At 39.2% G+C, this 25,807-nt stretch overlaps 1 protein-coding gene across 2 annotated transcripts in view; it reads right to left on the bottom strand.

Annotated features, from left to right (window-relative positions):
* Positions 1 to 25,807, bottom strand: part of Enpep (glutamyl aminopeptidase) — a 108,231-nt gene that overhangs the window by 14,417 nt on the left and 68,007 nt on the right. For both annotated transcript variants that reach the window (XM_012513687.2, XM_023710010.1), the window contains 4 exons: positions 19,683 to 19,762; positions 8,456 to 8,592; positions 8,276 to 8,331; positions 714 to 864 (listed from right to left, as the gene is read on the bottom strand). In XM_012513687.2, coding sequence (XP_012369141.1) covers positions 714 to 864; positions 8,276 to 8,331; positions 8,456 to 8,592; positions 19,683 to 19,762 — 424 coding nt within the window. The remainder of the gene's footprint in view (positions 1 to 713; positions 865 to 8,275; positions 8,332 to 8,455; positions 8,593 to 19,682; positions 19,763 to 25,807) is intronic.

Raw genomic sequence — 25,807 nt, forward strand, 5'->3', positions numbered from 1 at the left:
AGAGAGAGACAGAGACAGAGAGAGAGACAGAGAGAGAGAGAGAGGAATGTATTCAGTTTTTATCACAACGCAATCTTGTTTCAATTTCAATGAAGGCACCTTGGATCTTTCTGTAATATTTTACAGTACATAGGGGTCAGCCTCTTTAATAACTTTTTTCACTAACATATATAACAAGGGAGAATATAGTTTACAAAGTACTTTTATATCCCCTGATCCTCATTATCCCATTGTCCTAGGAAGACCAGTACAAACGTTCTCACTGTACAAAGGAAATAGCACCAACAAATATAAAGTTACTGTCACAAGGGTTTTCACTTAGTAAAAGTTAGGGACTTGAAACCAGATTTTGTTTAAAATTATAGATGCCTTTCAAAAGCACTGTAGAAATCAGCAAAATATAAAAAGTATTTAGAAAGACTATCATGCCAAGGTGGAAATAATAGCAATAACAAAAAGGAACTACATTATATTTTGACAAGAATAAATTTAGCTTAACAAAGATAAAATTTAAATAGGATCTAGTTAGTATTTGGGGTTTTAAAATGTCTTAAAATTTCAATAAAATCTCAATTGCTTCTAACCCTCTAACATTTATGTTCGTACAGTCTACCGACCCACAAATAGTGCTGCACTTCAAGGAGAAAGTGTAGACAGCCTCTCTGCTTTAAGTAGTCGTGTCATTGCACTTAATATACAGTATTAAACATCACCTCGATCAGTGGGTACAGCTCCATGTCATCTTCAAACATGCTAATGATGTAGGTGACGGCTGAGATGGCTCTCTGCCACGGCAGATAATCCTGCTCCTTGCTGAGATACTTGGTCAAATTCAGAGCTACCATATAGTTTAGAAGCTGAGCTCTAAGAAAGAAAAAATTACATTTAATTAAAAACCATTGAGGGGAAAAAAAAAAAACCAAAAAACCATTGAGGAGACTAGGGAGGTGGCACCTGCAATCCCAGCACTTGGGAAGCTGAGGCAGGAGGATCACCATGGGTTCAACATAAGTCTGGAATACACAGTATATTTAGGAGGACAACCTGCTCAGGCCCCCCTTCTGTCCCTCTCTTTGACAGGGGTTTTCTTTCCCTCAATAAGTATATTCTGCTCATAAAAAAAAGAATAGGCAGTGCATTCAAGACCAGCCTGAACTATATAGTGAGACTTTGTTTCACAAAAACAAAACAAACAAATAGAAACATAGAGGGTAGTTTCCAATTGGCTGAAAACACTAATTGAGGATTTTAACACTCCATTTTAAAGAGAATTGTTCTATTAAATAATTAAGAAACTGCACTTATTGTTGAGGCTTTTCTTAGTTACTGTTCTTGTTGCTGAGGCAAAAATACCTGACACCTACAGTTAAAAGAGGAAAAGTTTATTTGACTTACAGTTCATAAAGGAATCAGGCCATAGTTGGCTGACTCCAAAGCAGGATGGCATGGCAAAAGAGAAAGGATTCATTGCACACAGAAGATAAAAGAGCAAGCAAGGAAGGGAGCAGTCACAGTTCTTTCTTCCCCTTATATCCTATCCAGGCTCCTTAGTGCAGGTAGCACTAACACTTTTAATCCTAGTGCCCTTCATCCAAGAATTGCACAGTATATCAATCACGCGCTCTAGATCCAGCCACCTTGCAAAAGCCCCACCTATGAGTGCAGGAGGCCTTGGGGGGGGGGGACACTGAGACAAGAACCATAACAAGGCCCAATCAAAAAGTTTTGTTGTTTTAAGGATTTTTGTTTTTCTCCGAATGCCTTCAGGGCAGGTTTGCCTGGCTAGAGTTGTGGGGCTCGAACCACAGCAACCTGAGCCTGACCGCTTTGTTAAAGCAGCCACTTAAAGAGCTGAGCTAAGGGGCAGGCCCCCCAAACAGTTTTGTTCCAAACGACCTATCAGCACAATGTGAAGTGATATATTCATACATTCCACAGAAGTAGGGAAAAAAATATAAAGAAAAATCACTGTAGCAAAAATTCAGATGAAAGAAAAGTCATTTTATTGTGTGGTCAGTATTGATGAAGAGAAGCTTTCAAACATTAGGTTCACAAACTGATGACAAAATGTGAAAAGCTCTATTATAAAAATATCTTGATGAAATCATTTATAACTTCATATGAAGAGGAAACAAACTAAAATTAAACTCACATTTTCCTTTGTACCATCCAATTTCTTATGATTCACAGTAATCTTCATAAATAAAAATGGATTTGTCTTTTACAGAAAATTTGAAGATACTATTGACTTTTTTTTTTTTTTTGGCAGAACCAGGGATTGAACTCAGGCCCTTGCACTTGCCAGGGAAGCGCTTATTCCACTGAGCCATCTCCCTGGCCCAGACATGTAAAAATTTAAACTTCCCTCTGAAGGAAGTTTGAAGCCATTCAGAAATTATGTTCTCTGGAACTTGTTATACTTCCAGTTTTAGCCTAGCCTTCGGGAAGAATATCAGATAGAAATCCTGACTTTCTAAAGTATAATTTGAAAGTTTAAATATTATTTTTAATTTTTAAGATTATTGAATGTAGGAATATGCATGTGCTGAGCACTGTTACACTTGAGGTAATTTCAAACTGAAAAATAATGCAATTATGCCTTGCTTTCTCTCCAGGAGCTTTTTTAGAGCATGTCATGGTTTGTGTCTAGCTGTCCCCCTAAAGCTTCATGCAGTGATCGGGTGGCTTGTGGAGTTTGTGATCATTTTGTGGTCCAATGCTGGGATTATGGTGTGAGTGTGACACCTGCCCTGGGGCACATGGCCTGGATACAGTATAAGGCAGGGGAAGAGGCTTGCTCTGCTGCTTCTCCCTTTCACTGTCACTATTTTGCTGTTTTCCACCACCAAGAACTGCTGCCCTCCTCCCTGGGCCGCTCTGCCCTGCAGCCAGCTGAGTACGAACTGAAACCTCCAAACTGTGAGCTAAATAAACCTTTCCTTCTTTAATTCCGGGCATCAGGCATTTTGTCCTGACAATGAGAGAAACATAACTGAGAAAGAGCATGAACTAGTACTGGATAGATAGGAATAAAAATTGAAGAGGTATGAAGCAGTTTCTTTTATGTTCAAAAAATTGATTTCTCTTCATATCTTTTGTTTCTTCTCTTATTTGGAAGGATTTTCCTTCTGGAGCATTTATTTAGTCTCCCTTAATGTAAGTACAAATAATTTCAAAAAATGCAATAATTTTTGAGAATGTTTGTTAAGTAAAATACTGCAGAATTTTGTTGAGATTTACAACTTAATGGACAATTTTCTAACTTGAATAATTTTCTAATTTCCTAGATTGAGACTGCAACACCTACGTTCAGTCAGTATTTTCCTAGGAGATTTATGAAGAATATTTATAACTGAGTACCAAATTAATGAAGAGGTTAATGGAACTCTAAAAAGAACAATAGATGCTTTGGTTAGAAGCCAACGAGGCTGACTGTGAATTTCACGAAAGTGAAAGTATTCAGACATATGGGCCTTAATTATAAGCCAAAAGAACTGGATAACTGGGTCATACAATTAGTCATAAGGATGAAACCCAATGATCAAAGGTCTGGCCAACATACCAAATACTAGAATGCCTGAAAACTCAGTATCCTACTCCAGTGCCTTACTTTTTCTAATACACTTGGTAGCTACATCATTGTTCCACTTTAGTATCAATTATTCTCTTAAAGTGTGAGTCGCAGGGTCAGGACATGGAAGCAGAAATGCACTCCATTGGCTGATAGCATAGGGATCACATTTAAGAGTGACGCTGATGGCTTTTCCTTCCCTCCACAGCTCCTGGATTAGTGGCACATGGTACATCAGCAGAGCAGTAGCAACAAGAACCACATTCTTTTACTGGAGCTCACATCAGTGGCATCTGGAGGTTGGCTATGTACATACCCAGCCACAGAGCCTCTGGTTTGGTTGTCTCCCAGGAGGGCCCAATAATGTTCACTTCTCCCAAATTCCTAGGCAAAGCTGATACCGTTGGTGGGACAAAGACATCTACAGCGCCCGTCCCAGATTTCCTCAGAGTCTGTGTCTCTCAGGTATGTTGCCTTCTCCGAGGAATAGCCATGGGCCTAGGACATCCTTCTCTCTCAGGAGGCTACCCAATACCACCCCTGCCTACTAACTGCCTGATTTAGAAATATAGAGGCCAACAAACTTCCCATGAGCTGGATCAAGCACCATAACTTCCTAGTGGGATGTGGCAAAGCTGGATTTCAGAGGAGATCACATTTTCCCTGTCCTAGTCTGCTTCTCTTGCTCCCTAGATCATAAGAGGACACACTCCAAAAATCACTTGAAGGATCCCTATTTTCTCCTCTACTTCTGTGGGACTCTGTTCAAAACACTGTTCTTACACAATGTTTGGCCCATTTGTTAAGTTCATAGACAAGCAGCAGTTCTGAAGGGCAGATGTGGCTGACAACATTCTCAATTCAAACCTCTTGCACTTAGATGCTGAGAGCCAGGGCTGCAGCACTTATTCATGGTAACTGGACTCCAATCCACAGCACAGAGCAGATGGGAGCTGGGACAAAGTTCTTACCAAAGGCAATGGAGAAGGGTAGAAGAGTTTCCTTGCTTTTGTATCTTATGCTAAGGTACTTGGGAAAGTTATGAGACTCTTGTAGCAGACTCTGTAGATGTCTTTGTCCCACTCTTGTAGCAGAAGCTTTGCATTTTTATTTTCTTGGGCAAAGTTTTAAAAGACTACACAGTCCTTCTTAGAGAACACTGAGCTAAAAAAGTTGTGAAGCAATTTTTTTTGGCCCTTTAGTAGGACAGTAAACTGGTTGTGAGAGGTGTGTGACAGGCGGAAGTAACCCATACACTCATCAGTCCTGCTGAGCTTCTATGTCATCTGGAGAATAATGAAGTTTCCAGCTGATTAACTTGCCAATTAAATTTGGATTTCTGCATTAAAACAGTGTCTTCACAATTAGCTAAATCTCCTTGGATTCATTTCCTGCTTTTCTTCCCTTTCCTTGAAGGGCAGTCCCTGAAGGGGTGCCAAGAGTTGCTTTTGCAGTTCTCTGATATCCTGTCACCATCTCTCCAAATACCAATGCAAATGTTATACCACAGGAAGATATGCAGGCTCTTGCTTATTGGCCAACACTCACCTGATGGTCCTTATTTGCTAGCACAGCCCTCTCATATGCCCTGGGAGCTACTGTTGTTAGAAATCTGGGTGCAATTTTGCTTGGATTATTAGCTTAAGTGGTCTTCTATGTTATCTTTTCTTCCATTTGCCCTTCACCTAGTTGTCCCTGTCCCCATTCACAGAAAACTGTAGTCTATAGACTACTGTTTGTCTGGTGCCTTAGAGTGAAGATATGACACTGTGTAGGGTGGCCCGCTCCTCCAAACACTGTCAGGGCAAAGGATACACAAATATGTCCCACAGAATGGAGTAGGTCAGAGATTTTCCCTTCTCTCCCTCAAGGGAAGCATGCAGGAAAGATTCCTAGTGATGAGATGAGTGTGGGTGGCAAAAGTCCCATGAAAACATCCCATGAGAAGAAGAGCCAGAAAGAAAGCTGTTCAAAGTGCTGAGGAGAAGGAAGGTAGACAGGCACCAACAGCAGGCCAGGATTTTCCTTCCTGTCTCCCATGCTCCCTCCTTGTTCTCCTTGCCTTAACTTTGGAGGAACTGGAGGTACATGCTGGTGAGATGAAGAGGAAATTGCCAACAGGGAAGGGAAAAGGAAGTCAAGTCCTATCCCACTGTGGGTGCCTGGCCTGAACTGGGGACTGATGGGAGCTTTGCTTGATGTCAGAGGCTTCACTGATTTTACTTGGCTGGGCATATTCCAGAACTGAGATGGCTTCAGGAACTAGAAGGATGGGGTGAACTTTCATTCTACTTCTCTTGGCCAAGTCATGTACCCAACTAGATGCTCCACCAGGGCAGTAAAATATTATTAGCTCTTCAGCTGAGTTTGAAGAACAACAAAGAATACACTTATTTTCAGATGTACACGTTTACTCTTATTATGAAACATACATGTTATATTTCTTCTTAATCCCCTAATAGTCCTATATGAATTCTATCCCCACCCCAGGCACTTGTCTACATCACACACATTCCTGCCTTTCCCCACACCAGTGTCCCAGCGACCAGGCAGAGCCCTCACCAGCCCTGATGGCATCTGCTACTCTCTGAATTCCATTTCCTTCCATGTTACAGTAGAAAACTGGGCCCAACGAAAACTTAGGTGTTTCCATTTCTGTTGTGTGATGCTATGTATACTTTGGGATTTCAAATTTGTTTCACTTTCATCCTTTCCATAACTCTTAAAAGTTTTATGAGGTTTGGGCCAAGGAGCTGAGAATACGTAAGGAAGTCTTTCAGTGCTGTGAGTTACTTGCTTTACATCCAATTCCTGAGAGAGAAAGCTGTTCAGCAGGTGCTCACCCATTTTAAAGCAAGCCCTTCTGGGTTATGTTGTGATGGAAATTAACTACAGCCAACTTAACAGCCAGGACTCTGGCTTTGGCAAGAATCATGATGTATGATGATTACAGAGAATTTCCCAGAAAATAACTCTAAGTGGTTTTGTTATTTTAAGTCATTTTGTTATGTTTTACAATATTTATTGAACATCTTCTTTCATCACTTAATTTCCCAGGATGTACGCAGTGTCTAGTACATATTAGGTTCTTACAACTTATTTATTAAAGGAGAAAATGTAATGTGATGCAAATCATCTATTACATATGTGAGAGATTAAATGTGAAGTCTAAATTTAAGAATTCACTGTAACATATCATGCATAGTGTATACCACCTATGAAGGGAACCTAGATTACAAATTCAGTGTTTTTCTAAATCCATCTTTGTTGCTAGTAATCCATGTGGGATGTATTTTTGTCAAACAGTATACATATATATTTGCATGAATATATTAAATACATGTATGGGTTTATTTTGCAAGGATTAAGGATGAAACCCAGGCCATTTGCTGTGAGTTCTAGCCCCAAACCCCAACCTGATTGACTGATCAATTAATTGATTGATTGGGCATCTTGCCAAATTGGTAAGTTGCCCATGCTGGGCTTGAACTTTATTCATCCTGCCTCAGCCTCCCAGAGTGCTAGAAATAAATAATACAATTATTATTATTTATTACTGAGCATCTTCAACAGGCCAGAGAATTTGGGGAGTGCTTTAGTCTGTTACTCATATGTCACAAGAGTCTTATAAGGTCATACCTATTTTAAAGAAAACTGAGGTTAAGAATTTACATGCTACAGGATTTTCATCAGGCTCCAATCTACTTTTAAGCCAAGTGATTTTTTCCTTCAAAAATGTCAAAAAGGTTTTCTGAATTCCAATACGCTGTCACAAGGAGCATGTGAAGACCTTCTCCAGCCTTCCTTGTTGTCCTGCTGTCCTGGATGCCATCTGTTTAGTCCATACACATGGGCGATTTCACAGCACCCTGCGGCCTTGAAGGGTGTTTACCTCATAAGACTCACTTTCACAGGTGCCAGTGAACTAGCAGTGCAGTATAATAATGTGGGGAAGGATGACCCCTAAGAGGGGCACCCACCCCCGATATGAGCCAAGGGAGGCTACCTGAACAAATGGCATCTCCTTCTGAGCTTTAGAATGAGGCCAAAATAAATGCAGAAATGAAATCAGCTGCATCTCCAGCTCTTGCAAAATCCAAAAACTTATTGAACTACTAATGCTGACTACCTGAAATGCATGTAGAGGTATCAGAGTTACCATACTTCTGTCCCCTAGCCTTTGCTGATTATCCAAGTGCAGACCCCCCTCAGGTCATGGAAGAAAGAGGTAGATACCTTAATTCAGGTGAACCATGAAGCACCATGGCTCATTCTTGCTGGCCCTAGGACCAGAAGAAGATCTACCAATGGAAACATTAAAATCTTATGGTGATCTTGGGCTCACTAAACCAAAGTAATGAAATACATTGTTTGTCCTTTTATTAAATCAAATTATGAAGTGAATTTTTGAGGACATACAAATATCACTCCTAATTAGCTCTAGGACTCTGCTTAGAGCAGAGAAAACTATACTCAAAGCCAATAGGGTAGTTAAGGTTTTATATGTCAAGAGCTAATCACAGGGTTTTGGATATGTGGCTCATATGCACATTTTTAAAAGGCTCAAGAAATATAATGTTTAAAATATTGGGTTTTTGATATTTAGATTAAATTAATTAACACTCAAATGTTGCTGTAATTTATTCAAAAATTATGTAAAAACTCATGACATTCTAAGTGATCTAACATTATTACAAAACTTACCTTGCCAAGGCAAAGGCATCATCAATAAGACTTGCACGGTCGGCAGAAGAAAAGTTCTGGAAAGAGGTGGGGGGAAGGAGGTAAAAATGTGATTCTCAAAATGTGTTTCAAAAATTAGCATCATCAAAATATTGTTCCTAGAACAAAACAAAACAATTCATAACCATTGCTGTTGCTTACCATGTGGTTTGACAAAAGCTCAGAAGCTATCTGCTGCCAAGTTGGTTCTTCATAATTTACACGATAAAATCCAATATGATCTGGGTTTATTTTGAGAAAATCATTTCCAATAGAATCAGGAGGTTTCAAAGTGATTCCTGTGGTAGTAAATAAACACTAATGAGAAACATGTTTGCATATACTGTAAACACAGAGAAATTAGACCCAGAGGGCAAAAAAGAAAAGAAATATTAGCTCAAGGAGTCAAATTTGATTAGAACCCAAAGCCCCAAAGCCTAATTCTTACTGAGTTGTCTAAGTTTAGAATGTCACTGGAGGAAGCTGAAAAAGAAATACCAGTCCATACCCTGTCCTCTGTGACTTGTCCTCCTTACAAGCAGAAGCTTAGCAAATGGGTTAAACCATTTTATTCTGGCCCAGTCTTTCACTAAAGAAAAACAACACCTAAAGACAGAGGTCCAAGCCTTCTGGAAGTAATCCGTATATTTCTAATCACAATGGATTAATGGCAGACTAGGCATGGTGGCGGGCGCCTGTAATCCAAGCTCTTGGGAGGCTGTAAACAGGTGGATCATGACGAGTTCAATCTAGTAGTGAGACCCTGAACACCCTGTAGACCCTTCCCCACCCAAAAAAAAAAAAAAAAAAAAAAAAAAAAACGGATTAATGGCATAAAGAATAGTCACTGGGCAGCCTGGGGAGGGGATAAAATGTAGACATGCAGAACAATGCTGTGTTAATTAACGTTGACCACTGAAGCTGACAGACATTGATTTGAGAATCAGTAGTGCCATTAAAATGTCAAGGAGGCCAGCAATACAATTAAAATCCAAACGAAACATTCTTGATTGTATAATCTGTTCCGTATTTACACTTCCCATTTAATTTATCTTTGAAAGGTCTCCTACTTCTTTATTTCAATTGATTATAACAATGTTGTTGTTTTTTTAATCAATGGGTTTACTAAATTAACTTTCTCTGTAAAGCAGCATCCAATATTTATACAGGGTTCTACTACACAGATTTTAGAGGCCCAACCTTGAAGGAACAAAGACTTCTGTTTTAAGTAAAATGTGTACCCTTCAAGATGCACTGTGACATGCTTGGTGTTAGCATTGCCCCTATACTTCCCAATTCACATAGCTTTTATGGGCATAGAAAATAGCCATCTTAAATAATGTTTTAGAAACGGCACATCTGAAGAATTTCAAATAGTTGCATCTAGTGACAAGGAAGTAATGTTCTCAAGTCTGTTGGCCAGAAATCTGGGAGATATTTATTTTGACAGCAGTATGAGAGACATTTTAGAGGAGATTCTAGAGACAAGAGGACTGAGAATACACTATTTTGGTGCAATGGCGGTAAACCCATATCATGTGTGCTATTTTTGTTTTTTATTTTAAGACAAATGATGTTAATGTATAAGGTGTTTTTTTTTTTCTTCCCTAAATTAATACCTCTGTATTCAGGGTTAAGTGCAGTGCTGGCACTCTGAGATAGGTTAGCGGGTTTGGGGTTGAAGTTTGGCCTCTCATCTCTAAAAGACCAGTTTATCCTCATTGGTCCAGGACAAGAAAGGATAAGGGCTCACTCTAATGTGAAGATGATGAAAATAGGAGAAAGATGATATGTTCAAGATACACGTCACACAACCCTTCGTCTGACTTGATGTCGACATTCAGAGGAAAGGAAGAGGGCTTGTGTGATTGGATGAATAATGGTGTTGCCATTAGAGGACAGGGGAAGGTAGGTCAGCTAGGGAGGAAAGATGATTTAAATTTTGGAGGCATTTGCAAGGTCTGGAAGATATCCAGGACACAGTAGTTTTTGATTATATAGGAACCAGCTCTTCAACAAGACAATAAGTTTCTTTAGGACCTTTCAGAGCAGGTACTTGACAAATTATAAACCCTTACCTCACTCATGTGGTATTAATCTTTCTTTGTCATTCTCCCATGGACAAGTTGTTGAAAGGAAGCTAATCTTTTGGCAACCTTACCCTTTGAATGTTTGTATCAGGAGGAGTATCTCTTGCTAAGCAGAAAGCATATGTTACAGAAGAAAGAACGTGAACTTCTGAGTCTGACAGGTCTGGGATAAAACCCTTTCTTTGTGGCTTACTATCTGTGTAACCTTGGCAAATCATTTGGCCCTTCTGTGTGCCATTTCACTGGGAGGAAAATATGGATAAAAATTCTCTCTGAGCTGTTAGGAAGATTAAATAAAATAACATAGGCAAAGTGTTGGTCTCATAGCTATGTCTTATGTGTCCAACAGATGGTATCTATCCCCATTATTATGAAAGGGGATATGCTGCCAGTTCTATAAATAGCCACGCAAATATAAATAACATTGAGAAGTTCCTGGCAATCCATCTAGATACTGCAGTATTTTAGTGTGCTTTATATGTACCCAGTTAAGCCTGTCTAGAGTTACTGTGATTTTTCTCACTTTATGCATGAGGAAGTTGAGACCCAGGAAGTCAGTAGTTAAGGGGTTTCCAAGTTCATACTACTTTTGGTACAGTTGTCAACAGCAAAGTACTCTTTAGTAGTTTAGTTACATAAGAGTAAGCAAGACTGAAATAATAATGACTATTCTAGGTGTATGTTTCCTTTTCTTTTTTTTTTCTGATTATGGCAATGGCATGCATTCTTTATAGAATGCTTGGAAAGTATATTTTAAAGTATAGATAAAAAATATTAAAATTATATCATATAACATGTTTTATTATATATGTATATGTTCCATGTACACACTTGCAAACACATATCACAGATCAGGAGACTCTACATTTTTATGATTAGTAACATTTTTCACTTGAAATTACATTGTTAATATTCTGACATTTCATTTGCATATTTGAAAATGTAAGTATAATGTCTACAAAATATTGTTTCTCAACTTATAAACTGTTTTGTGCTGTTTCTTACTAGTTCTGTGTATTAAAGTGTTGAGTGAATTTTCTATAGGTAAGGAATCTCTTTAAGAAATTCACATTTTTCCCCTTCTGTTTTTTGCCTAAATAGTAAACTTACGATTGTGCTTTCAGAAAAAGCATAGATGACAATTATCATTGCTATCTTATATAAATGATTAAACTAAATCTTAGACAAATAACTTGTGATAACATTAAGGGAACATTTTTCTGTAGTACCTCAAGGCTGTGTGGCACTGCTCTTTTAAGCAAATTATTTTTCTCTGTAAAATGACATAGTTAAAATTTTAAATTTTATGTATCACTTAACAGTGAAAGAGTTGAAAGGTGCAAGAGAAATACTTTTGGACTAGAGATATACAAATTACAGTTCAACAGCTAAAACTTTTGAGTAAGACATGCTATCTTGTTTGGGGTCAAGGTAGAAAACTTCAAACTAAGGCTGACATGATCTACCATAAGTAGACTGGTTAACCATCTGATAATACTTTCAATAAACAATCCACTCAGGAAAGCATTCATGACTGTAGCAGTAATAATTACAAGATCACCCCTGAATTTTAGTATGCAGTCTAAAGTATCTGTCCAAAAAAATAAGTTTATGTGTATAATATGCAATAAGTAGGAGTTGGGAAAAAGGGAACCTGCCTATCTCATGAGGAAGAATTACCATCTGTGGTGATTTTGGCTATTGAAAGAATAACTACAAAGAAGGCCTGGATAGTGAAGATCTGTCCACATGTCTCCAACAGCCCAGGAAAGCAAGTACCTGCTGACCCTACACAGTGCTCCAGGCATCTGAGTGGTCTGGTCCCACAGACAATAAGGTACATGGCAGAGCTTAGTCCATATTATTCTATTTGCTTCCTGCACAGAACTAGACTGTATGCATTAGCCTCCCTTGTAGTTAGGTAGAAGCACAAAATGGAGAACTGGGCACAAGACACAGACAGAAGTAAGCACTATTGGGCGGGTCCTCCATCAACCTTCCCTCCTCTGCTCAGGTACAAAAGATCCAGCAAGGAAAGCCAACACAGAGAGAGTGGGAGAACTACAAGAAGGGATAAAACAGGATTCTAAGCTGTAGTTGGGAGACAAGCCACCTCAGAGAAATGGCCAGCCAGGAAAATCTGTTTTGGAACTATTGCACAATCAAGGACCTTTTATGTTATCAGGCCACTATTGATAGTTTCTAAATGCAATAATTAGACCCATTTGGATAATGCAATATATCTGGCTATCACAGCCTGATGACATCTTTAAAATAATCGATCTATCTTAACTCTCTTCTAATCCTTACTAAGTAAACTTTCTTCCTGGGAAGAGATACCTAATTAGCTTACATGAGTTTGCTGGTTCACTAGGCCGGTCTATTTTATCTGTGTAAATTAATAAATTAGCATTCTTGGTTAATCTCTTGAATGTTTGGTTTAGGTGAATAAATCTTACAGGACTTGGGGTTGACCAGAGTTGAACTGAGCCTCTCAACCAGCAAAACCAAATCCATAATCACCCTAAGTTTACACATTCCGTGAGATTTGCTTGCAAAAAGGGAGAAAGTTCTTCCCTCTTGTCATCATATACAAAAACATGTGCTTATTGTGATTTGAGTAGTAAACCTTTATATATAGCTATTATAAAGTTTTAGCAAATCACATGTCAATGACAGCCAGAATTTAGTAATCTACAGTCTCCCGAGGGTAGCTTTAAATCTATGAGTAAAAAAAGCAGCCACCCCAGTCCTCACTTCTCTGAGGACTTAGGCCTCTCCTCTATGTTCTTAGGAATGCCTATTTGAAAATATTGTTTTAGCAAGACTGATCCCTGCAATCACACTGATGGTTAGAGTTGCAAATTAAAAGCAAAAACATAGTATACTACTAAATGCAGTTGCGTTGACATCCAAAAGAGTAGCTGATACTAAAGCTAGAGTCATAACAAAAACGTACACAAAAATCACAGTAAAATGAAACAGATAATTCTCTGTTATGCAAGGATTTATCAGACTGCTAGCATGTGTGTAGTACCTTTTTATTACATAGACAGGGGACAAGAAATAGGGGGGGGGAGCTTGTGTCTTCAAGGAGTTTATAATTTATTTGAAAAAGAAAAGAAGGGCTCGTGAGATAGCGTAGCAGATTAAGCACCTGCTTAGGCAAGTGTAGGGACTGGGATTCGATTCCCAGCACCACATGCCAAGCTGGACCCGCCTCCAGGTTCAATGAGCCAGCCATTGAGACTGGGCATGGTGGCACATGCCTGTAATCCCAGCACTGGGATGGCTGAAAACAGGAAGATCATTACGAGTCTGAGCTGTGTAGTGTAGTGAGACCCTGTACCAAATACATAAAAAAAGAAAGAAAAAGAAGAAAGAATGCAAAGCACCTTAAATTACTATTATTTTGTTTAAAGTACAGTGCAACAATACTAAGAATAAGGACCAATGACAGTAATGTGGACTACACTGTAGAAAAAAGTATTTGTACTATTTCCTAGTAAAATCTCAGTGAAGAAATACCAGCACTAAGGATAAGAAAATGTGTAACGTTTCTGTAAGAATAAATTCATTTGGTAAAAATAAATCCTTTCAAAAAGATCCGGCTAATATGTATCAAATTGAGAAGTCACTTTCTTTGCTTTTTTAGGACAGGTTAGAGTAGCCAGGAAAGGTTTTATAGTAGAGGGCCTCTCTGCTTGTTGACAGTTAAACGTTTTCATTTTTCCTAATGCTTAAGAGATCATGTATGATGTGAGTATAAATGAAAGATCTTGGGGGAAGTCCCACTACTGCCTGGGGAATTTCTAACTGGTGAATCATCAGAGCAACCAGGAGGAGGGAGGCAGGCTGGGTAACCTGAGCTGAGAGCTCATCAGTCCACGCAGGACATGTTCGTCATCTGTGTTCTGAGTGAGGAGCCGAAGATGTCCTCAGACAGGAAACAGGAACTGAGTGCACAGCCTAAAAATGGAGCAGGCGCTTTGAAGTGGGAAGAGATGTTGAGTTCACTTCTAGCTAACTGACGGGTCATAACGCTGAGGTTTCAGATAAAGGTGGTTTCGTCCTCATAGCTCTGTGAGCCTCAGGACATTTTGTTCATCTGTGTACCCACTCACTCGTGCATGCTCCCATCCAATAAGCAAGTATTAGGCACCTGCTGGAGATGTAGGGTGGCAAGGACAACAGCGCATAGGCACCCATTCTTCCAGGAATATCCATGGGGCAGAGATGTGCAGAGAAGTCAATAGTCAGAGCCAACAGGGTGTTGAATGTCAGTCCGCGGGGACAGAGAGCAGAGTGCCCTCCCCTCACACGTTCGTGCCAACCTTCTGTCCCCACCACCAGTCCTGCTACACTCTGTCAACCCTGTCACCCATTGAACTCCACAGTTAGCTCCTAAGCTCTTGGCCTCGGTGTCATGTTTGATAGTAATCTTTCCTGTCCCCAGTCACGGCCAGGGCTTGTCCCGTGGTGCCCTCGCTGTCTGAGTTGCCACACCAGCCAGCTCAGAACTCCTATTGCTTCTCTGCCTTTTGGCTATGACCACTGAGGAGCAGCACTCGTTTCTCTGTTGATCCAGCCTTGCACCCCGTGCACACAGCGATGGCTGATGCTTCCCTAGCCCAGTGTGATCTCCATGCCCGCATCTGCTTCTATGTCAGTTATAATAAACATCTGCTTTTATTTTGTTTTGCTTTTGAGATAGAAGCTTGCCATGTTCCCAACACTAGCCTTGAATTTGCAATCCTCCTGCCTCAACCCTCTGTCCCCCAAGTACTGCAACTACGGGTGTGTGCCATAAACACTTGCCTGAATTAACTGATTGGTTGAGGAATTAAATTCAGTGTTATGAATGTTCTACCTGGCAAGTACATAAAAAATACAAAAAGAAACTTTTAAAATTTATTTTCTAAATAAATTCATAAAGGAAGGCTTAGTCATCTGTTAAATTTAGTTAGGTAAATCTACCCCCATTCAACAAAATTGCTGAATAAATTGTGTTAGGATAGTTAAATTATTTATGATTTAAAATTTGTAAACAACAAATCAAGATGCTGCTAAGACATTCTTCCAGCCTTCTATTAAACATGGTGAAAAATAGGGAAAAAATCTACTGATAGTTACACCAAATCCACAAAAACCACCCAGTGAAATCCTAACCTCCTTACTATGCCTTTTACTAGTGCTGTTACATTTTTTAAGTGTTTTTTCTCTCTTCTATCTTCCTTTGACAAGGAAAAAAATGGGAAGAAGATAGACCATAAAAGCTAGAGCTTGGTTCTCGCACAGAACCTAAACGTATATAGGTATTAGGACAAAATGGCTTTATTTGGAGTTTCTGGAAAAATTCAGAAGAGCTGACCACAATGTCATAGTAATTGTCGGCATGAATGATGAGGGGAAAGCTCTGTTGCAACAGTGATCTCCTTTAAGACGGTCTCCTAGACAAAGGCGCTTTCCTTCCATAAAGCCAAAGCTGGCAGAGTTCACAGTGAAATCATAATTGCAAGACTTTACAATAAAGAAGTTTTTTAAAAAAAAAAAAAAGAGGAAAGAACCTGCTAGATCTACAGAAAAACTTGCACACAAATGATTATAGCAGCATTATTCATGAAAGATAGTGAGGAAATACTTCAACTATCTATCAACTGATAGATACTAAGGAAAAAAGTTATATGCACACAATAGAATATAACTGGGTAATGAAAAGGAATAATGTACTGTTTTAAGTTACAACATAGGGTAAACCCTATTAGCATTAATTGAAAAACGTCAATGCATCATTTCATTTATATACAATTGTCTACAATAGGTAAATCTATATAGGCATAAGTGGATTAGTGGCTGCTTAGGGGAGAGGGTATGTGATTTTTTTTTATCTGAGGTGATGAAAATGACCTAAAATTGACTTTTTGAAGTCAGTACCCAAAAATCAATAGCATTCCTCTACACAGATAGCAAACACACTGAGAGAGAAATTAGAGAAACAATTTACAGTAGCACCCAAAAATGAAATACCTAGGTACTAATCTAACAAAAGAAGTCAAAGATTTATTCAGTGAAAATTACAGTACTCTGAAAAAAGAGATCAAAGAGGATTTCAAAAAATGGAAAGATATTCCTTGCTCCTGGATAGGAAGAACAAACATTGTAAAAATGGCCATACTTCCAAAATTGTTATACAGATTTAATGCAATCCCTATCAACATGCCACCAACATAACTCACAGATCCAGAGAAATCATTCCTAAAATTTACATGGAACTAGGAAAGACCTAGAGTAGCAAAGGCAATGCTGGGCACCAAAAGAAAGGCAGGAAGCATTACAATCCCTGAACTTGAAATTATACTACAAAGCTACTATGATAAAATCAGCATAGTACTGGCAAAAAAAATAGACTCAAATGATCAGTGGAACAGGTTAGAAGATGGAGAAACAACTGCAAACACACTCGGTCATCTTATTTTGACAAATTAGCCAAACATGTTCACTGGAAGAAAGATAGCCTCTTTAAAAAATGGTGCTGGAAAAACTGGCTCTCCACATGCCAAAAACTAAAACTAGACCCGGTTCTGTCACCATTCACTAGACTAAAGTAAAAATGCATTAAAGATATACATATTAAAACAGAAACACTAAATCTACTGGAAGAGAAAGTAGGTGAAAATCTTGGAAGATATAGGGGTAGGCAAACATTTCTTGAACAAAAATCAAACTACATGGGAAATACTTGAAAGGAACAACAACTAAACATCCTCTTATTGAGAAGTTGCTGCATGTCAAAAGAAATTACCAACAGAGTGAAAAGACAACCCACAAAGTTGGAAAAAATCTTAACCAATAGTCACTCAGTCAAAGGTCCTCTATCTAGAATATATAAAGAACAAAAAAACTAATTAGGACCCCAAACTTTAAATACCCGATCTAAAAATGGGCCTCTGAGATAAATACACACTTCTCAGAGGAAGAAATACAAGAGGCAAATAAATACCTCAAAAAATGCTCCACATCACTGGCCATTTGAGAAATGAAAATTAAAACAATATTGAGATACCATCTCACCCCAGAAAGAATGGCTAACATAAAGAAATCAACTAAAAACAAATACTGAAGAGGCTATGGGGAAAAAGGAACCCTTTTCCACTGCTGGTAGGAATACAGGCTGGTACAACCATTATGGAAATCAGTGTGGAGTCTCCTTAAAAAACTAGGATTGGAAATCCCATTCAAGTCAGCTATTCCCCTTCTGAGAATTTTCTCAAAAGAACTGAAAACATCATATCATAGTGATATATGTGCACCTATGTTTATAACAGCATAATTTGTCATAGCCAAATCTTGGAAGCAACCCAAATGCCCTTCATCTGAGGAACGGATGAAAAGATGTGATATCTTTATACAATGGAGCATTGCTCAGCTATAAAGAAAAACTAGAAGCCTTCATAGGTATGTGGATGCAACTTGAGGCTATACTCATAAGTGAAATCAACCAGACCCACATGTGTGAATATCATATTGTCTCCCTAGTATAAGAACCCCAAAGAGGAAATAAAACCTGAAAAGTATAACATATACAGTTACACAGGAAGAAACAGAATTTGAAAATTAAACGACAAAGAGGAGAGAAAGGAGAAAAGATAAGAAAAATGGTAGGGGAAAATACGCAAGTATATATACAAGATAGATAAGGTGATAGTATTAAGAATTTCCATCAGTTTTATGAAAACAGCAGTTAATATGTAGAAGTCTCACCTTGACTAATTCTATATGCAGATAACAGCAAACTAATCAACTACATTGAGAATGGCAATGTGTAATACAAAAACTATGCTTGAAATACCTGTCATCATGATCTTCTAAATTTGTACCATTTCTAATGTCATATCAATTATTACTATACTCTCTTTAAAGTATTTTTTAGAAAAAGGTAATAAAAGAAAAAGAGAGAGAAGTACAAAATTTAAGATTTCTTGAAAGTATGTGGTAATATGCAATCATATGCCCCATCTTGCTTAACTATCAGATTTGACTATAAAAATAGATAATATATCATTCATTGTTAATCAGCTATTCTTATTTCAAAAATCTATAACATATGTATTGTTATATGTTACCCTGTTTAGGTATTTGTTTTTGTTTTTCTTGCTTTTGCTTTTACTCTTCAAAATAAAAAAAAAATTATAATAAGAAAAGTAAAGTAAAGAAAAAAATAAAATTGACTTTTGAAACACAAAACAAATACAATGGTAAAAGTATAAAATGCAAGAATCTTCTGGTAGGGAAAGAATTACTGAGATGAGGAGAAGGACAAGAGAGGGAGTGGGGTAAAGAGATATATCTATGTTTATAAGCAGGATGGTTTGGACAACTGTACTGTGCATTTCTGCTGGTCTATGGAAAGGAGCAGTTAATCCTTAATTTTCTTTGTCTTCTTTTTTCCTTTTTTTCCTCTCCTTACTTTCTCATATTTGTTTTCTTCTTCCAATTTCACATGCATATATCTGCTAATATGAACAACTAATCTGAAGACAACACTATGCAATACAACAAATACTGTGAAATTCATATTATTTTATTTAGTGAAATTCTATATCATTTGTAATTTTTCTGTTTTAATGCTACTTTTTATTCTCTTAAAAAAAAGAATCTTCTGGAACTGATACTAAAGCCTGACTTGTCTGTGGTTTTTCCAATGATTTGGAGGTCTGTACAGCATCTCTTTGTTTTTACATGATATTTTCCAAGTAAGGAAAAGATGGATCAATGGAAAGAGAAGCAAGAAATATATTTCAGGAAAATGACTGAACTAAATCAGTGCATTAAAAAGGTCCATCATATGACATCTTAAATTCAGTAGCTTACTTACTCAACAGAAAGAAACAGGAAGGAAAAAGGAAAGGAGGAAGGGAGGAAGAGAGGGAGGGAAGGAGGAAGGAAGGAAGGAAGGAAGGAAGGAAGGAAGGAAGGAAGGAAGGAAGGAAGGAAGGAAGGAAACTAGTGTATACTTTGTTCTTCCAATGGTTGGGTATGTACCCCTATCCTTTCCTGTGGATATATATTATTTTGGGGAGTATATATTATTGTATCAGTCATGATGAATTGTAAAAAGAATATCTCAAGGTAGAAAAGTTCTTATTGTAGACAAAAATTTAGAATCACTGATAAATCATTTAAGAAATCTCTTTCAACTTAACTTTATATAATTACAACTTTATTGTTGATTTTTATGCTTATAGTATTCTAATATGCTACATCAATTCAAAGAATAAGTTAAATCAATTGATATTTACCTCCATTTTCTGACCTATTGTAGATTACAGTAGTTGATACATCATTTTCAGTCCATTTAACTGGAATATTCCATGTGTAACTAAAATTTTTAAAAAAGAAAAATTTAACTCTTATTATCAAATGATACAAATTCAAAAATCAAAAGCAAGAGACAATCATGTTTTCATTATAATTGACTATCGTGAACGTCATGCAACTAACACAGTTGGCACAATGCCTTTATAGCCCACGAAACTGCTCTCGGTTTCTCTAAATCTATAAAATACCAAAATCTGCATCAAAAAACAGCTAAGGCTGAGGGAAGTTATTCTGCAGGCTTTGACATAAAACTCTTGCATGAATTACATAACTGTAACACGTTATCATATTGAACATTTACATACACCAGTACTTGTTCCAACTCTTAGTGTGCTGTGGTTTTTATCAAGCATCACAAAACTGTTAGAATTCAAAAGGCAATCAATGAAATTCTGTGAAAGGCAGACACATTGAAATTATACCACCACAACTGTCTCCCAAGGAGCCCTGTACGGACCTCTAAACAAACCAGGAACGCCATGTGCAGAGAAGGAAATGTAAGATAAGTGCATTGAGGGGGTTCCACCTGTTCTTTTTGGCTACTCAGTAGTCTTTTTTTTTTTGTGGAACCGGGGGTTGAACTCAGGCCATTGTGCTTGCCAGGCAAGTGCTCATTCTACTGAGCTATCTCCCTGGCCCCTACTTAGTTGTCTTGAAAACTCAAAAAGATGGGAAATGCCTTTTTGATGGGTTGTTCTTACATTGTGTCATGTATTAGAACAGGCGATCTAGAGAGAAAGGAATCTCTGTGCCAACCACCGGGCTGAATTTCCATTAGCGCTGGTTGAGTCGTTAACATTCAATTCCTTATCGGAGAAATAGTGTTGGCATTTCTTCTTTTTAAGAAATAATGGAAGGAGCTGGAGAGATGGCTCAGTAGAATAAGTGCTTCCCTGGCAAGTGCAAGGGCCTAAGTTCAATCCCCAGTTCCGCAAAAAAAAAAAAAAAAAAAAAAAAAAAAAAAAAAAAAAAAAAAAAAAAAAAAAGAAAAGAAATAATGAAATTGATATCATTTGAGAAAATATTTTTGCTGTCAACATGAAAGAAGAAATCCTTTTTTTAAATAACTGTTGAAGGATTTTGCAGGATTTTTTTTAGCCAGTTCTTTTGGAGTTTAATTGCAGAGGAATGTTGAGGGATATAAGTTTCATAAAGCCAGTATATGGCGTAATTTGGGGGGACCTGTCCTGGACACTGGTGGTTGTCATCTTCATCTCTGTCGCTATTTTCCTCCTATACCCAGATGCTCATTCACATTCCTAAGAGCACCACCCCTGGTTAAGACCTCTGGGGGCCACTGCCCTCTGCCATGACCAGTGACTAGTGGCTGTCAGAACCCTCCTTGCATCAGGCAAGTCTGAAACCACCTTGCGGGGCTGCAGGGCTTACCGGCAGGCCTGAGCTCACAGCCCTCTCAGACCTGCTTCCTACAGCACCTGTGTGGCTGCCTTCCCCCACGTGGCTCCACCCCACAACACACCTCTGCTGGAAACCCTGCTAAGAAGCCACATTTCTGGCAGTGCTCGCCTCTGGCTCTACTCTTGGGGCAACCATCCCAAAACCCTTGCAGTTCCTTTGCAGGAATTTATTTATTTATTTATTTATTTATTATTTATTTATTTATTTATTGTGTGTGTGTGTGTGGCCAGCTCAGCCCACCAGGAGGCGGGGCTGGCTGGCATGTGGTGCTGGGGGATTGAACCGCAGTCCCTGTGCTTTGCTTGGCTTAGCTTGTCCTAAGTAGGTGCTTTAGACCACTGAGCCATCTCACCAGCCCCAGCAGTATTTATTTTTAATTCTTAGTGGTACATGTTTGCAGTAAATGGTTACTTCATTCCTTTGGGAGTTGCACATGTATGTAACACACCTTAATTCTTTTTTCTTTCACCCCATCCCCTCTCCAGCCAACATGTCCAATCTCTTGGTCACCCTCCCTTTCGCAAATGATCTATCTCCCTGGGTACCTTTGATTTTGTTCATTTATACTTTGGTTCCATATAAGAGAAGCCAGGCACTGCTTAAGCTCATGTGTCTGACTCATTGCTGTTAATGCTGTGGTCTCAAGGTGCATGGGTTCTTCTACAAATGACTCAAAGTACACTGTCGCCAGTGTACTTTCTGCATACACTGACATTGCCTTCTCCTTCATCTTTGCCAGGACCAGCCTGATGGAAGCCTGATGGCTGGTGGAGAGCTAAGTGCACAGTTGAGGTGTCAGATCTTGGCGGTCCCTGTGACACCATGGCAGCCAGGACTACAGCAGACAGGACTATGGTAGCCAGGAATACACACACGGTACTTGAAAATATTCTGAAGCTGTACTACTGTGGTCGGGTACAGAAATACTGCCCTGAGGCCTTTAAGACATCATGAGACAAAAGTGATAGGTTGAAGCTATATAATTTTGTGATTTTTTTTAACATTATAGGATTTAATCTTATATAAACTGAGTGAAATGATAGATTTGGGAATGTAAAATGTCAAGAAACGAAAACTGTACACATGAAATGATATCTTATTCTCTATGTTATCTAAAATTCAGGAGGACCTAAATTCATCTTTTAAGAGGCAATTTGTATTACATATGGCTGATATAATTTTCTCCAAGGAAACTGACTTTAACTGCCCCAGCATGGAACCCCTAGGCCCAGGGTGCTACCTGCTTACAGTGGATGGCTTGTCAAAGGCTTGAAAATTTGCCAGTAAAGAAATGCTCTAGGTAGAGAATGTAGCTGTGTTACAGTTGCTTGCCGAGGACGCAAGAGGCCCTGGATTTAATCCCATCTCTCAAACAAAAGTGTGCGTGCATACACACACACACACACACACACACACACACACAGAGTGGGAGGAGGGAGGGAGGGAGGAAGGGGGAGAGGGGGAGGGAGAGAGAGAGAGAGAGAGAGAGAGAGAGAGAGAGAGAGAGAGAGAGAGAGAGGAAAGGTAGTCATTCCAATGGAGATGCGAAGGAGAATGGTCCATTTATATGAGATGAGTGAGGTCATAGTACTAACCCTAAACTTTACTCCTAGGTGGGTCTTTTAATTATAGTTCTGGTGCATAAGTATTTCTAATTTCTGATCAAACAGTGAGACACAGAGAACATTTCAACTCAGGGTAACCTAGCTGGTCACACTATCTGCCACATGGAAAATATATGAACAGAGAGAAAGATTTCAAACCTTAAAACTTGGAAAGGAATCATTTTTGGGGGGATATTGAGATCATCTACTGTGACTTAGTTTTTTAAGTAAAATGAAAAATAAGGAAGGCTCACTTTTATAACCTTAACCTGTGCATCTTTCTTCTCTACTTAATTCTGGGTCTTTCTAAAACATGATAACAGGGCCGGCCAAATAGCTCAGCAGATTAAATCACCTGCAAGCAGGCTCAGGGACCAGGCGTTCTATCCTGGGGCCTGCTGGGGTGGCCACACCCTGCCCCTGGGGCACCTGAGAGAGCAATTAAGACAGGAGTGGTGGTGCATGCCTGTAATGTCAGCTCTTGAGAGGCTGTACACAGGTGCTTGGGAGGCTGCAAACAGGTGAATCACTATGAGTACAATCTAATAGTGAGATTCTAAACACCCTGTAGACCCTTCCCTAAAATACAAATATATATTTATATTTATATATAAAGAACCTATTTTCTGAACTTTCTTTTTTTATGTATTTAGTACAGGGTCTATGGGGTCCCATTACGTAGATCAGACTCACAGTGATCCTTCTGTTTTTCAGCCTCCCAGCTGCTGGGATTATAGGCACACACCACTAAACATTCATCATCTCAGCATCCCCTGGGGGTGGGGCCAGCATGGCACACTGGGGATGGAACCCTGGTCCCTGCATCTACCTAAGCAGGTGCTTTAATCCACTGAGCTATCTGGCCGGCCCTTCAACTTCCTCTTCTGAGTCATATGAAACTTTTTATCTTACAAAACTGGGATAAGTTGGGCCAGGGAGATAACTCAGTAGAATAAGTGCTTGCCTGGCAAGCACAGGGTCCTGAGTTCAATCCCTGGTACTGCAACAACAACAACAAGAACAAAAAACTGGGATAAGTATATTGACTTTATGATAAATGATCAATAAAAATCATGCTTCTATGAATGTGTATAAAATAAAAACCTCTGTTAATGAATAGAGGGATTTGTTCTAATGGTGTTTGTAAATAGGATCTCAAGTCCGCATCTTGTACAGCAATTAACCACTAGGAAGAATGTATATGCAATGTGTTAATTATTGAAACTGTCCTACCAATTTGGTTTGAAACTGTCTCATTGCTATTTGTTTCTCAATAAAATTATGGAAAAAAACATATCTGAGGGCAGAGCAATATTACAGTAAAATGTAAATGTAACTTAGCCCCATACTCTAGGTCTTAATAAATAAAATTTAAAGATTTGTTTTGTTTTTTTGCACTGGCAATTGAACTCAGGACCCTGTGCTTGCCAGGCAAGTGCTTATTCTACTGCGCTATCTCCCCAGCCCTAAAGATGTGGGGTTTTTGTTTGTTTGTTTGGTTGGTTTTTGTTTTTGTATTTTTCAAGGAAGGGCCTACAGGGTGTTCAGGGTTTCACTACTAGATCGGACTTGTAGTGATCCACCTGTTCACAGCCTCCCAAGAGCCATCACTCTTAGTCTCAATTGCCGGCTTAATGCCCCAGGGATGGGGCCAGCATGGCAGGCCTGGGGACTGAACCCCCAGCCTCTGCACCTGCTTGCATGCACTTTGATCCACTGAGCTATCTGGCCAGCTCTTAATAAAATTTAAAAATTTGTTGTTTACAAAGTGATCTTATAGTGATAATATACCTATTTTATTTAGAAATAAAATTGTGTGGAAAAGAATGCCTATTCAAACAATGGTTAAGTGTCCAACTCTTGAGACTCCAAATCAGTGTGGAAGGTTGGGGCTTCACCATTCTGTGGATGCATAGCACAGGAACAGACAGTAATGAAGAAACTTCCCCAGTGGAAACTTATCTTGCAAGAGTGATATTTTTCCTTTTTATTGTAATTGCTGAAGACTTTAGCAACATTAAGTAAGCCCCATCTACTTTGCTGTAGCATAAAACGGTAGCCATAAAAGAAGCAGTTTATAGTTATTCGCAGAATGCTCAGATGACTCCTGTGTGACTTTAGCAACTGAGTTAAAACCTGCAAGCAAGTCAGATCTACAATTCAATTCGTGCATGAGAAGAGGAATGAGCAAGAAGGCAAAGCCATCTTCTCTACCATAATCTTTCCCTTCTGAAAGAAAGACAGCATGGAGAAGTACACACACACCCTCCCCGAGCGCCCTCACACCGCTCAGGGTGCTCGCAGTTTCCTTTGCTCTGGTGTGAGCAGTTGATTTGGAAACTTGTGCAAGAGCAAGGGATCCAGCTTCCCTGGGCTTCATTTATGGGGGCAGAGCTGAGCACCAGAGGCTTCCCAGAGCCCAGGCTGCGGCGGAGTCGGGGTACACAGCCTTCATTCTCCACACTGCTCCAGCTGAACAGGAAGCAGGCTGTTACCCACTCACTCCTGAGTGACCCTCCTAAGGGGCTGTGCAGACTCTTCCTGCCTTCTCTAGAAATATGCCCTGCCTACCACCTGCAGGACAGAAATGAAGGGCTAAAGGGAGATTGTCCTCCACAAGTTCATCTGCCTGGATCTCTTGTAAATTGTTCAATTTTTAAATTAGAAAATCTGAGCTCTGCCCAAATCTCTGTAACATCATCACATTAACCAGCTCCTGGGCTCCACACAAACTGCCCCGATCTGCCCTCAGCACTGCAAGCAGGGAGAACCCTGACAAGTGCAAGCATGACCCCGACAGGTCCCCTCTTGAAATCCATGAACCTGCATACCTCTCTCCAAAATCTTTCCCGTGGTGCACACGTTGGCCCTGCCTCCTTGCACCCTCACTCTCAGCACTTTCCAGCAGCTCGGTGCTGTTCAGCTGCTAGAAGCCAGCTAGCCTGTGCTCAGAGCAAGCCTTTATGGTTCACTGTAGGCCATTTGAACCAGTGCCTTCATCACTCCTTACGTTACCCGTTCCT

This window comes from Octodon degus, unplaced genomic scaffold (assembly GCF_000260255.1).
Source record: "Octodon degus isolate 3935 unplaced genomic scaffold, OctDeg1.0 scaffold00016, whole genome shotgun sequence".
NCBI lineage: Eukaryota > Metazoa > Chordata > Mammalia > Rodentia > Octodontidae > Octodon > Octodon degus.